General features: G+C 29.9%; 1 protein-coding gene across 1 annotated transcript; it reads left to right on the top strand.

Moving 5' to 3' along the window:
- Positions 1 to 5563: 5563 nt before the first annotated feature.
- Positions 5564 to 12100, top strand: LOC7460556 (agamous-like MADS-box protein MADS4). The gene is made up of 8 exons (XM_024581894.2): positions 5564 to 5935; positions 8738 to 8816; positions 10030 to 10097; positions 10241 to 10340; positions 10573 to 10614; positions 10699 to 10740; positions 11288 to 11424; positions 11674 to 12100. Exons 1-8 carry the CDS (start codon positions 5751 to 5753, stop codon positions 11747 to 11749), a joined length of 729 nt encoding a protein of 242 aa, XP_024437662.1. The 5' UTR covers positions 5564 to 5750; the 3' UTR covers positions 11750 to 12100.
- The last annotated feature ends 1347 nt before the right edge of the window (positions 12101 to 13447 follow it).

The raw sequence follows: 13447 nt of genomic DNA, 5'->3' as shown, positions 1-13447 counted from the left end.
AAAAATTAAGTTTCGAAAAAAGAGAGGATGATATTACTTTTGTTTATTTAGAGCTTGCTTGAGACGAGGCCTAGCTCACTTAGCTTGGATGCGTGCGGGTCTGCAATCTAGGTCTGCCTTCTTACCTTTTTTTGTTTTCTTTTTCAAAATTCTTCCTTTTTTTTTTAATACTAAACACTATTTATTCTCATTCCAAAATAAATAAATAAATAAATTGATCATAATATATTTTTAGGTCTTTAATATATATGTGTTTATGGAGAGAAGTTAAATTTTTAATTTTGAAATCTTAATACGACGTTCAACAATAAGAAAACTAAAATAGAATACACTGAAGTTTTATTCATCTTCGTTAATTTAAAATCTATAAGGATGTGAGATTCTACTTATAGATCTAGAGTTTTTTAATAATAAATATTTAGTTAATTTGTGATTTTTTTATGTGATGTGTTTTTTGTAAAATATATTTGTGCTCATCGATGATTGCTAAAAATAAATTTTATTTTACTAAGTTCAATAATTATATATATTAGTCAACATTTATCTATTTTGATGCAATAAAAAGATATTATTTATAACAAGTAGAACTAAAATAAGTAAATTCAATGAATGATATTTAGATATCCAACAATATACAAGTCATTGCTTAATTTAAAAATCTGATAGAATTGAAATGCAAAATTTTAAAATAATTTAATGTATATTGATTATGACAACGGTATTAAGTATGATATTTCTTTTGTTTTTTTTCATTTTCCCACTTGATTTATCTTTATATTAGGGACTATTTTTAGTTAATTTCTTGTCCCTGTAAAACAGTGGGACAAAAACAGAATCAAATTAATCTTTTTATATAAATATCCCTTTAATATGTTATAGTTTCAATCTCTATCTTTACATTTATGGGCCATTGATTTTAATTAACTTAATTTTCACTATAAAATTTAAAAACTAGAAAATATAAAAGCAAAAATTATATAAAAAAAATATAGAAAATATAAACAAGATAGAGAAAATATCTATCAAGTATTTTATAGTTTTTAATTTGCTCATTTTTAAATATATTTTATCATGTATTTTAATTTTTAAAATATTTTTTAAGAATGTATTTGTATTAGAAGTCCGGGTTTTCAATTTCATTAAATTGATATGAAGAAGATTACTTAAATTAAATAATAAATTATTTTATACAATTTGATACAATTAAAAAAATAAATGAATTATAGTAAATTATTTTTTTATAAAATGAATAAAAACAATTAACCAAAGAGTGATTTTTTATTAAAACGTATAAAAGTTTTTTTTTTTTTTTACCTAATGAGTGAGTTTTTAACATTTTGAGAGAAAATGAAAATCATTATTGGATAAACAATATAATAATTAAAACATATACATGATATAGAGATCTGCAAATCCCTCGTGTTATAAAAAAATTGAATTTAATTATGAAGAGATGGGGCCGGATTGAATGATAATCAAAAGTGTGTATTTGAGATGAAAGTATTATCTTGCATTTCCAATTATGTTGCATTTTAACTTTGTGTTGGTGCAAATATTTAATTTGACATGTGATTGATTTGATTATTTATTTTATTATTAAATATATTTGAAATAATGATTGAATGACAAAGTAAATCATGATTTAATAATATTATCTTCTTACCAATGATCAATTATCTTTTTTACGTGATTGCAAATCCTTTTTTAACATGATTTTGATGAATAGATAAATTATCATTTTATGTTAGTTCAAAAAATTAATTTTCATTATAAATTAAAGTAAAAAATAATGATATATATATATATATATATATATATATATTTCCAAACATTATAAATTTGATGGTAATTGATATCAATGGTAAAATAGATTAATTTCTCTGTATTTTATTTTATTTCCTTATCAACAAGATAAATTTCTAGAACTTTTATTGTCTTATATATTATTATCAAACACAACTCATTATATCCATATCTTTTATTTCAAAATAGAAACTAAACCCTATATGTCTTAATTTTGGTCCACGGCAAATGATTTTTATAATGAGCATGTATTGCAAGAGTTTCAATTGGCTAGCAAGAATTAGGTCATTTGATCATCTAATGATAGATGTAAATGTAATAGTATTAAAAATGTACTCCGTAATTATAGGTTACTTAATAGATAGTGATTGAATACTTTACACTAAAAAAACATATTTAATTACATTGTCATGTTGAATAAATTTTATGAAAATAGGGTAGCCTAGTGACTAAGAAGATTAAAAAAATATTTTCCTTAAGTTTTCAGGTTAAAATATTTGGGGCAATACTTATAGAATTTATTAAATTTCTCTAAAAATATTAGGTGGATACATAACTTTCTCTACATTTTCAACTAAACCATAAAATTGATAAAAAATAATTGGTGCACAACTAATTACCTCTTATTTATCCAATTCAAGAATAATAGCATTAATTAATACCCTAATGATTATCAATTATACATTAAATTATTTTTTCCTAAATTTTCAAAAAAACCCTAAATTGACTAAAATTAATTGGGACCCAACTAATTATCCATCATTTATTTAATTTAAACTTATTCAACCTAATTAATACATTTAATTATTATCAATTCCACACAAAATTAATTTTCTCTAAATCTTCAACTTAACCATAAAATTAACAAAAACTAATTTGTACCCATTAAATTTATCATCATTTCTTCAATTCTAACACACATAAATCACAAAATCATACTCAATTTCATCAAGTGACAAATTAAATTCATTTTATCCAATTCTCGAACAAACTATAAAATAAAAATAGGTTAAGAATATAAATGGATGAATTTGCTTACTTGGTATAGTGGAAAAAAGAAACCAAGAGAGGGAAGTTTAGGCCTTTGAAGAGTTGTTGCGCCGACACCAGCGAGTTGTGGTGGCTAGATTTGTGGAGGTTAAGGAGGTGGTTGTTAAGAGGCTAGAGAGAGGAAGAGAGAGGATTTTGATATGAAATTTATGAGGAAAATGATTGGTAGAAAGCCACTATCAAGTTTTAATTTCTCTTAAAATCACCAATGGGATTTCCATCAGTGATTTCACACGTTAGCAATGCCGATAAAAATACCAATGATTTTTATTTATTTTGTCATCGTTTCCATTTGAAATTACTGATGAAGATTCTTCATCGTGTTTTCTATTGGTAAATCTCTATGAAATATTTTTCATCGACATTTACTCTCTTTTTTTATAATTTTATAGTAGTGTTTTAGTCTTGAAACTTGCACATTTTATTATTACAGTTGACAACCTGTCAAATAAATATTTTAACTTAAAAATTGAAGTTGTTAAGTAAGACTTATATATTTATATTATACTCTACCATATATAGAGAGAGAATGCATCACCATATTATTTATAATTTTAATCTGTCAACTTATTATATTTCATATGGTGATTGTTTTATTTTTAAAATGATAATTATTATTATTTTGGTATACTCGAGCTAACCTAACAATTCATGTCAGTATAAATGTGAAAGAGTTCAATCAATACTTGACTACATTAATTAGGTCATTTATTTTACACGTTCGGTCAAAATATATAAATTATTATCCATATAATCGGGAATTAAATAATTACCAGGAAATTAATTCACTATCCCTTCTCATAATTACAAGGAAATGGACGAAGAAGAATTAAGAAGACCTGAATCCAGAGTTGGGTTGGTATTCAGTGTGAAGAAGAGTCATGCGAGGACTATTAAAGCACAGCTAAATAGTAGTCATGTACATAAAGTATTTTAAAAAAGTTTAAATCTTTTTATTTGAAATTATTTTTTTAATAATTTTGTTTTGATGATTAGTTAATATCAAAAATAAATTTTAAAAAATAAAAAAATATTAATATAATATATTTTTAAATAAAAAATATTTTAAAAAATAACCCAATATCTAAATTCAAAAACAGACTCTTCCTCGGCAGAACGATTCCAGTACTTGCTTTACTAGAGCAGTTCGAAACTTTGGTAATAAGTGCTCACTCTCCTTGACTTTAGAAAGGAAATCTGGGCACGTGACTGATCCCACCATGTTCGGCTCGAGAAGGGAGGACTGGCCGAAGAGAGGGTCAGCGCCCGTACTCGCCCCCTTGGTCCCTTCGGTTCTGTGGACAACACAACCAAACAGACCTTTACGCAAACCCTAACCACAAAGTGAATGCAAGGACATAATGGTAAAATCAAAGGAACTAGGAATAAAACATTTTTAAGGTTTAGTCACATGATTGCCCAAACTGGAAAATAGTCAGATGTCCTTGCACTTAACCTTTAGACACGTATATCACTTGCCCTTCCTACTTTAACATTTATTCCTCAAATACCCCAACTCTCCTTTTCTTTTCATCAAGTACATTTACTTTCTCCAATCTGGTTCTCCACCGTCCATCGGATTAGGTATGATAATGACCATTCACTGATTGAATTTTTTTATATTTATATTATGTTTATTATTTATGGGATAAAAAATCTAAATATTTATAAATTATTTATCACGTTTTAGTTATTTATTATTTATTAATTAATAAAAAATAAAATAGTTAATATATATTTGAAATATGTATATGTATATTAAATAAAAAATTATAAAAATTATATATATATATATATATATATATATATGTTTGTGTGTTTTATGTTAATATTAAAGTACGTATATATTATATTTAATTAGAAAAAATCTAATATTCTTCAAATATATTTATATAATATAAATATATATTTCAAGTAAGATTCTGTAAAGTTTCAAATTGAATTTGACAATATTTATATTCTATTCATTATCTATCTAGTACAAAAAAAAAAAAAAAACTCATTCATATTAAATTTCTATCCCTACATCTAATCTCCTGATTTCAGACTTGTTTGGAAGTGTGATTGCGGTTGCTTTTCAAAATGCTTTTCATTTAGAAATGTATCAAAATAATATTTTATTATTATTTTTAAAAAATTATTTTTGAAATCAGCGTATCAAAATAATCTAAAAACACCAAAAAAAATATTAATTTGAAGTAAAAAAAATAAATAATATTCAATTTTTTAAAAAAATATTTTTAAAATACAAAAATATACATCTTACACCACCAAAATTTAAAGCCCCTGCAGCTAGGCAGGTACAATACACAACTTTGTAGCTCGTTGAGCAGCAATGTAGTATTAGCGTACATTGTAAGCAACCCAGCAATTGATTTTGATTTTTAAGAACTTTATACGGTATCATTATCATTCTCATTTAGCCATCCTTATATATATATATATATATATATATATATATATATATATATATATATATACACTATTATTCTTGCTAGTGTTAATTTCTAGTAAAAACAGTATTAACAGAAGAGTAATTTGGGTGTAAATTAACAGAGGTGAATATGTTGGGAGAGGGCTTACTTTTTATTTTGTTAATTAAGGGTGTTAGTGAGATTCCAAACAATTAAGCTGAACATAGCTGCAATACTGTGTTTATGGGGTCTAAGTATGTGTTTTTTAGCGTGATCCACCGAGTTAATAAATAAAGCCTAAATACCAAAAAAGAGATTGGTGCTGGTGCTTGAAGAGAGGAAGAGAGAGCGAGTGTGTGTGTATATAAAAAAAAGGGCCATAAAAAAAAGAAGAATACTTTTTATGTGTGGAGACTTGTTGGGATTTGTTGAGTGCTAAAATTAAAGAAAGGTTTTTCTTGAAGAGAGAGAGAGGGAGAAGATATGGGGAGAGGTAGGGTTGAGTTGAAGAGAATTGAGAACAAGATCAACAGGCAAGTAACATTTGCAAAGAGAAGGAATGGACTTTTGAAGAAAGCCTATGAGCTTTCCGTTCTTTGTGATGCAGAGGTTGCTCTCATCATCTTCTCCAATAGAGGAAAGCTGTACGAGTTTTGCAGTAGTTCAAGGTATCACCAAAACAAACCAATTTTTGTACCCTTCAAACACACACAGGAAAAAAAAACACAAAAGCTTCTCTCTTTTAACTCTCTCAGCTTCCTTCACTCCTTCTCTCTCTTAGCTAGCTAGATTCGCTCAATTTTTCTTTGACCTTTTTTTTTTGTTTCTTGTTTTGAGACCTGTCTTTAGATTTTCGGAGCTCGGTAAGCTGATTTTTTCTGTTTTCAGTGTTGGGTTTTTTAAGCATTTGTTCTGAGAATTGAAGAGAGAGAGGGAAATAAAAGTTGGTTTCTTTTTGTTTCCGTTTCTGTGAATGTCTCGGCGTTTATAGCAGGTAGAGTGTGTTCGTGTTGGTATTGATGCTAGATCTGCAACTGGAAAACCACAAAAAAGAGAGATAAACGTTATATCTACTGTTATATTGACTCAAACTCTATACAATTTTTCTTAGCTCCCATAGTCTTTTGCCCTTTCTCCGTCTCTTTTCCTTTTACGTTTACTATCTGAATTTTCCATTTCTGTGTTCATTTTTCTTCTTGAAAAGTAAAAAAAAATCTGATGATCTGTTGCTCTTCCAACAGTTCGAGAGACCCATCAAGCTATGCGATGTATATGGAGTTTTCTTCATGATCATAGAAGCTAAAAATGTTCTTTTCTGATCTCGCATAGTCCTAATTCATCTTTTGTTTTCTTTATCATTCTTTTCCTTTAATTTTCTCTTCAGGATCCAACATAGCATGGTTGTTACATAAGATCAAAAACAATCTTCTCTTCTTTCTCCCTCTTTAATCTTTGAAAGTGCTGCATGCCCTTTTTCATTCAACCATATTGAGGTTAATAAGGTCTTAGATTGTTCAATATTTAAAACTCCAATCAACTTGATTTCGTTAAACAAGTTAGAGTTTCTGGGAGTTGTTGAAGTTTTGATTGGAAAAAGTTTGCAATTTAGTTGATCTTGCCTATCTCTCTCTCTCTCTGATCATTTGCGATCTATGAATCTTAGGGTTTTCCTTTAATTTACCTTTATATTTGCCAGTCCATGTCTTCATTGATTTTCTGTTTAACACATTTTCAATTTTGTAGGATTTTTCCCAACTACCTCACAGTTTTCAGAGTTAATTTTAAGAAGAAAAAAATAAAAACACAATCTTTTGTTATGATTAAATTTAATTACATGATGGAAAAGACAAGTTCGTAATAATTCATGCTCTCTACCCTCATACTTTTTGCTGCAAATGTTTTCTATCAATCAATAAGAATGGGACATTACGACTGCTGTTTTTTCTTCTCTCTCCCTTCAGATCAGTCCTTTCACATAGGAGCTTCCATTCATTCCATTGGATCTTCAACTCTCTCTTTTCTGTTTCGGTGGAGAGAGGATATTTCCAATCACATGAACTGATAGAGACATCTAGGGTTTTGATCTTCGCCAAGGATACTTAGGGTTTCAATATCTACAGATCAGTAGTCCTCTCACTCTTTTCAGTATACTGAATTGTTCTCTTTCATTCAAATCAGAGGTTATCTTAATAGTGGTGTGCTCTCGAAGTCTGTAATTGAGTCTGTGTCTTTGGAGTGATCAATATGTCTAATATCCACAGGATGTTTTGACTCCTCCTAATTAGAGGTTCCTTTTCTCTAGAACAATTATTAGTGCCCTTAAATTCTAGTCCAACATTACATTCTGTGTTCTTAATTATCTTAGGGTTTTGCTTGTACAATTGACTATTTTTATGTCTAGACATTTTTAATTAACTAATTTGTTAAAGTAGGGTTAATTACATTTCTTCTATTGAATTAATGGATTTTTTCCTTGAATTATTGCTGATCTTCTCAAGAAAATTTTCAAAAAATACATCAAACAAAACCTCTTAATTAATTTGTTCCCATCTCTTTCAGCTTAGAATTAATTAAAGAGCTTTTTTTTTCTTTTGTGACAGAAAAAAATATAGAAATATTGCAATGACAACTGCTAAACTTTGGGAGTGGGGGGGGGAGAGGATGCTTCTACAGTCAATTTTCTATCTTTTTAAAACTTCATTGCTCAAATTAATCATCATCATTTGTCACCAAATATTTGTTATTAGCTGACTAATTGCTTGAACATTGGCTCCCAATTTCGCTTGCCATCAACACTATGACCATACCTGATCTCCACAGCCCAATTTATTTATCAAATTCATCCTGAAACATCACCAAATTGTTTCTTAATTATGAAGAGGGTGTGCTATCCGTATGCTTCTGGTTGGCCTTAATAACCAGAGAAAATGAGCAGCAAAAGATTGTTTCATATTTAAGGACTCGAACTGATGTAGTGTACAACAAAGATTTGGAAAAGAAAACTCTTTAAATAGAGAAATTTAATCGATTTATAATTGGTAACTTTCAATGATTAGTTTAAGATCTTTACAAACTTTTTAAAAAAAATGCATTAGAGAAATATTGGTCAATTTTATGTTCATTCACTCGACTTTGGCATATTTCTATTGAAATACCATGTCATAACTACACTACAGAATGGCTCTCTCCCCTTGTGAATTGTTAGCTATTGCAATCCAATCTCAAAATAAATTTGTTGGGTTAATGATAAAATAAAATGTAAATGAGTTTCTTACCAACTTAAACAGGAAAAGTAGGAAAATTTCACAAGAAACTAACACTATCTGAAAAGGATTATTATGCTCAAAATAGATCCTTGCTATATATATTGTCCTCGTACATGTCTCTATTTGTTGTTACAATCTTTGCATCAATCTTGATGGTTAGATTTTAAGATTTAAAATTTACTGATTTTTGCTATTGTTTTTCAGCATGCTCAAAACTCTTGAGAGGTACCAGAAGTGCAATTATGGAGCACCAGAGCCAAATGTGTCTGCAAGGGAGGCCCTGGTACGCAAATTTACCCTTTTCCTATATCCTTTGAATTTCCCTCTTTCTTCTGGTCCTTTATTTAATCTTCCAAAGTATGAATTTCTAGTAAGTTATATAGAAACAAACAGGTTTGCGTGGCAATAAATATCACAACAAAGAATAAAAGTCCAGAAATTATCACAGAAGATAGATATATGATGCCCCCCTGAGATGTAATTCAAAACCAGAATGTTTGAGGATTTTTTTTTTTTTTGTGATGATTCTAGCCAATATTTAATTTATCTAGTAATCATTATTATTTCAGTCAGCTAGATTCTGTGGAACTAATTTTGCTTTCTTACAATGTTGAACCAAGCTAATAGCATTCTTAAAAGACACATAACAGTTGTATTTTAGTTGTTGCAATCTGTTGCCGCAGCTTTCCTTTTTCTTGTATTGTTCTTCTTCAAGCTGACCTTTCTTGGTGCTATTAGATAATAGGAAAAATGCTCTCCTGGGCCGGCATATATAAAAACAACTTTAGAAAAGAACGCCTGCCTGCTGTCTGGTTGATATATTGAAAATTACGACTGCAGCGAGATTCTGTGCAGTAACAAGAAGCAAGTGCTATACGCAAGCGTAACTAACAATAATTTGCTGGTGAAATTTTTTTCAAGTAAAACAATTAGCAATGGTCTTTATAACTTACTTACAATACCATGTCCTTAAAGCACTTTCTCGTAGTTCCGATCAAGGTCATCTTTGTAATTGAGGGAATGTAAACAGCTTACTTTTTGGTAGCTGGAAAATGCCCCTTTTCTTTATATAATTTGAGGAAAATGAGTCTATTTTTTTCTTAAAAAATGATCGGCTTTATTCATCAAAAAATAACAGTTTGTCGTCATTAAGAGAATGAAGAACAAAATTGCAGAAAAAAACAGCAGCTAAAAATCTCTAACTACATTTATCAACTATATATATATATATATATATATATATATATATATATATATATATATATATATATATATATATTATTTTCAGGAAGCAAGTAATCTCAATTATTATATTAATTTGGAGCTTTGATAATATTCAACATTATCAATTATGATAAGATATTATGGCTACTGCCTCGTCAAGGCTTACTGATAGTCCAGTGCACTTGCATATATGCACTGCAAATCTTATCAACATAATTTGTAGGTGTTTTGAATCATTCATGTTCAAATGGATTTTACTGCTTTGGCTGTAGGAACTGAGTAGTCAGCAGGAATATCTGAAGCTTAAAGCACGTTATGAAGCCCTGCAAAGAACCCAAAGGTGAGGATGCCTTAAGCAGCAATGTTTAAAATGTAGTCTTTCAAGGGTGATCCTCATTAGAAAGTGTCATTATCTACATTCAAAAATAATATTGAAATCTGACCTTTGATATCACCAAATATTTCATTGCCATCGAACTACAGGAATCTTTTGGGAGAAGAACTTGGCCCTCTAAGCAGCAAAGAGCTAGAATCACTTGAAAGGCAGCTTGATATGTCATTGAAGCAGATCAGATCAACAAGGGTATTTTGAAGATAGAAGGATTGGATATATATTATCAATTTGATTATACTTAGCATTCTGATTAATAAGTAAAATTCTGAAAATATAGAACAGAGTCAATTACAGTTAAAACTTCTCTTGGATGTTAAATTTGACTTGACTGCACACAAATAAGTACTTTATATATGTAACAAAGCACTTGACACCCAGCAGTACATATCTCAACTTCATAATTCCTCTTATTGTTCTACAGACCCAATACATGCTGGATCAGCTCCATGACCTACAGCATAAGGTATGGAAACTTCTGAAGCTTCCTTGTTGTCTATTGATTTCCTTTTCCTAGCACTCTCTATTTAACTCCAAACATTACATGCAGGAGCACATGCTGACTGCAGCTAATAAGTCCCTGAAAGAAAGGGTATGTTACTTTTCCATTTTGGTGGAAACAAGTTAGTTCAGAAACAAGAACCCCTAAAATTAATTCAAGTCAGAAGTTTCTGTTAAGTAGAAATCGAAATCACTGCTTAGCATTAAGTTCCTTTCCACATACTGAAGGTTGGTGGGAGAGACCACTGGTGAAACATTTAAGGGAAAAATAAATAATCTGTTTTATTTCATAAATAACAAGCTTACATAAATTGCAAACTCTCAAACTTTTACCCTCTCTTTTTCTCTAGTGTTTTTCTTTTTTATTTTTCATGTTCAATAACAAAAATTTAGCTGTCTATTTATACACAAAATAAAAGTATGAAAAATAAAAGTTCCATGTGTTAAAGATAATGATTGGTGGCAATGTGAAAATGACTGGTGGCTGCCGGTTAATGGTTGGTGGCTGCCATCCTTAACCTTCTGGGATTGACTTAGGACAACATTGAACATAAATTAGTCCTATTGATTTGGCCTCCCCTACTAAGAATAGCCTGAATATGATGACATATTGGTTGTTGTATTTGCTCACTTTGCAGTTGATGGAAGGCTACCAATTAAATTCACTCCAGTTGAATCCAAGTGCAGAAGATGTGGAGTACGCTAGACAACAAGCCCAACCCCAGGGTGATGGGTTTTTTCATGCTTTGGAGTGTGAACCTACACTACAAATTGGGTATGTCTGGTCTCTTAAGTCTAATCCTTACTGTTTTGTAACCTTTCGGCTGGATACATAAAATGATGGTCATAGAAAAAAAAAAAACAAGAAAAAAGAAGAAACTAAAGTGATAAAGTGATTGTTTTATGTCAGTTATGTTTCTGGAAGCCATCGTTTCAACATTGTAGAATCACTTGTCAACGTTTAAGAGCAAAAGCTAAGTGACGAGGGGGATTTGTCTTACAACGATTTTATTCTGAATTGCAGGTATCAGCCAGAAAATATAACAATGGTCACTGCTGGCCCAAGTATGACTACTTACATGCCAGGTTGGTTAGCATGATAAGAAGACTAGCTATGGTTCTCACTCTCAGCCATGCATGGTATTCCTTTCCTCAACATGATGGTTCCCATATTTGATCAGCAAATTTGTGTTTTGTCTTGTATGTTATTGATGAAACAGTCTTCGTTTAGCACGTAGGTGGTCTATATCATAATTCTACTGCACCGTAGGAACAGTGCAAGTAATGCTTTGTGTGGCGTGTGCAAAGCACTGCGCTGCTTCGTTTAGCACTTAGCAGTTGCAGGCTTTTCTTTTTTTTTTCAAATGAAGAATAATTCTCCTTTGTATGTAAGACCATAAGATACTCCAGCTTTTAATGTGTTCCTATCTATCTGTTTATCTTTACGTGACTCTCATGATGTTCTGTGCGGTTTAGAATTATGCAGAAAATAGAAATAGAACACTGGAAATTAGTGAGCCTGGCTCGTTATAATTATGGGCTCTGTAAGCTTCTTTTTTATTTATTTCTTGATGAGTGGAGCTAGCTCATGCATTATCTTCTTTTCCCCTTATATGGTCCATGCCATCAGCTGTCGCAACATTGAGGTTTGACATGCAGAATCACAGAGAGAGAACAAGGTGGCCTATTTCATAGGTTGCATGCAGCAACCCAGATTTTCATGGCTTGTTACATGAGTGATATTGCCTTGCAATATTGATCGAAAATACTTCAGCTTTTTTATTAAGAAATTAGCTGATATGATGATGATATGTCAAAGAACCATCTCAACCCAATAGTTTAAGCTTTTAGGTGAGGTCTCAGGATATGATTTATATTATTCTCTAACACACCCCCTCAAGTGAAAGCTCTTTGGGCTTGAAACTTGCACAGGCCCATATTACCTTGTGCTTAATTTTTTATCAAATAAATGGGGATGGTGAGATTCGAACTCGAGACCACTTGGTCATCAAGGCTATGATACCATGTCAAAGAACCATCTCAACCCAATAGCTTAAGCTTTTAGGTGAGGTTCCAGGATATGATTTATATTATTCTCTAATATAATGTCCATAAGAACTAATGAATTTTCAACATTTACAATAATTGTTATGATACCAATGGTTATGGCTCATGTGATACATTGATACTCTCACAAAGAGGTAAAGACTTTATTCGAGCAACTTAAGATTCAGTCGCTCAAGCACTCAAGCAATGTATTGTGAATAAAGGAAAAAAGAGAGGGAGACTCAATTTGTTTTTAGATTTGTTCCTTAGAAGTTGTGTTTATTTAGAATTGAGTTTGATAGTTTATTTCTAAGTTATAGGATCTTGAGATGTTGAGACAAAAAATTTCTCACTCGATTGATGCTTGGTTTATCAAAATTAAATGAAATTTTATTGATTTAAAATAATTGAAACTATGGAGATAGAATTTGAACATTAGACAAATATTTAGCTCTTTTTTTCTTGAAAGAATTGGAGATTGGATTGCATAGGCAAAGAAAAGATTAACCCTATTTTTTTGGTTACTCAATTTTAATTTCAATTTGATTCTTTTACATTGAATTCATTTGGGATTGGACTTAACAATGTTTTTCATTTTCCATATAGGTATCCTAAGATGTTGAGGAAAGATTCCAATGTGAGATTGATTCTTTTAAAATTGATTTTTTTTTTTAGTTTTGTCTTTCAATGTTTCAATGTTGAGTTGGTTTTTAATTGATATTTGTAATTTTTTTATTTGATTTTCATAGAGT

Source organism: Populus trichocarpa, chromosome 1 (genome assembly GCF_000002775.5).
Source record: "Populus trichocarpa isolate Nisqually-1 chromosome 1, P.trichocarpa_v4.1, whole genome shotgun sequence".
NCBI lineage: Eukaryota > Viridiplantae > Streptophyta > Magnoliopsida > Malpighiales > Salicaceae > Populus > Populus trichocarpa.
This window is presented reverse-complemented; position numbering and strand designations above follow the sequence as displayed.

What these genes read in the sequence shown, in the direction of transcription:
- LOC7460556 (XM_024581894.2), top strand. Translation starts at nt 5,751, where the DNA reads ATGGGGAGAGGTAGGGTTGAGTTGAAGAGAATTGAGAACAAGATCAAC. An exon ending in TGTCTGCAAGGGAGGCCCTG is followed by an intron (nt 8,817 to 10,029) that starts GTACGCAAATTT and finishes CTTTGGCTGTAG; the next exon opens with GAACTGAGTAGTCAGCAGGA. An exon ending in GCCCTGCAAAGAACCCAAAG is followed by an intron (nt 10,098 to 10,240) that starts GTGAGGATGCCT and finishes ATCGAACTACAG; the next exon opens with GAATCTTTTGGGAGAAGAAC.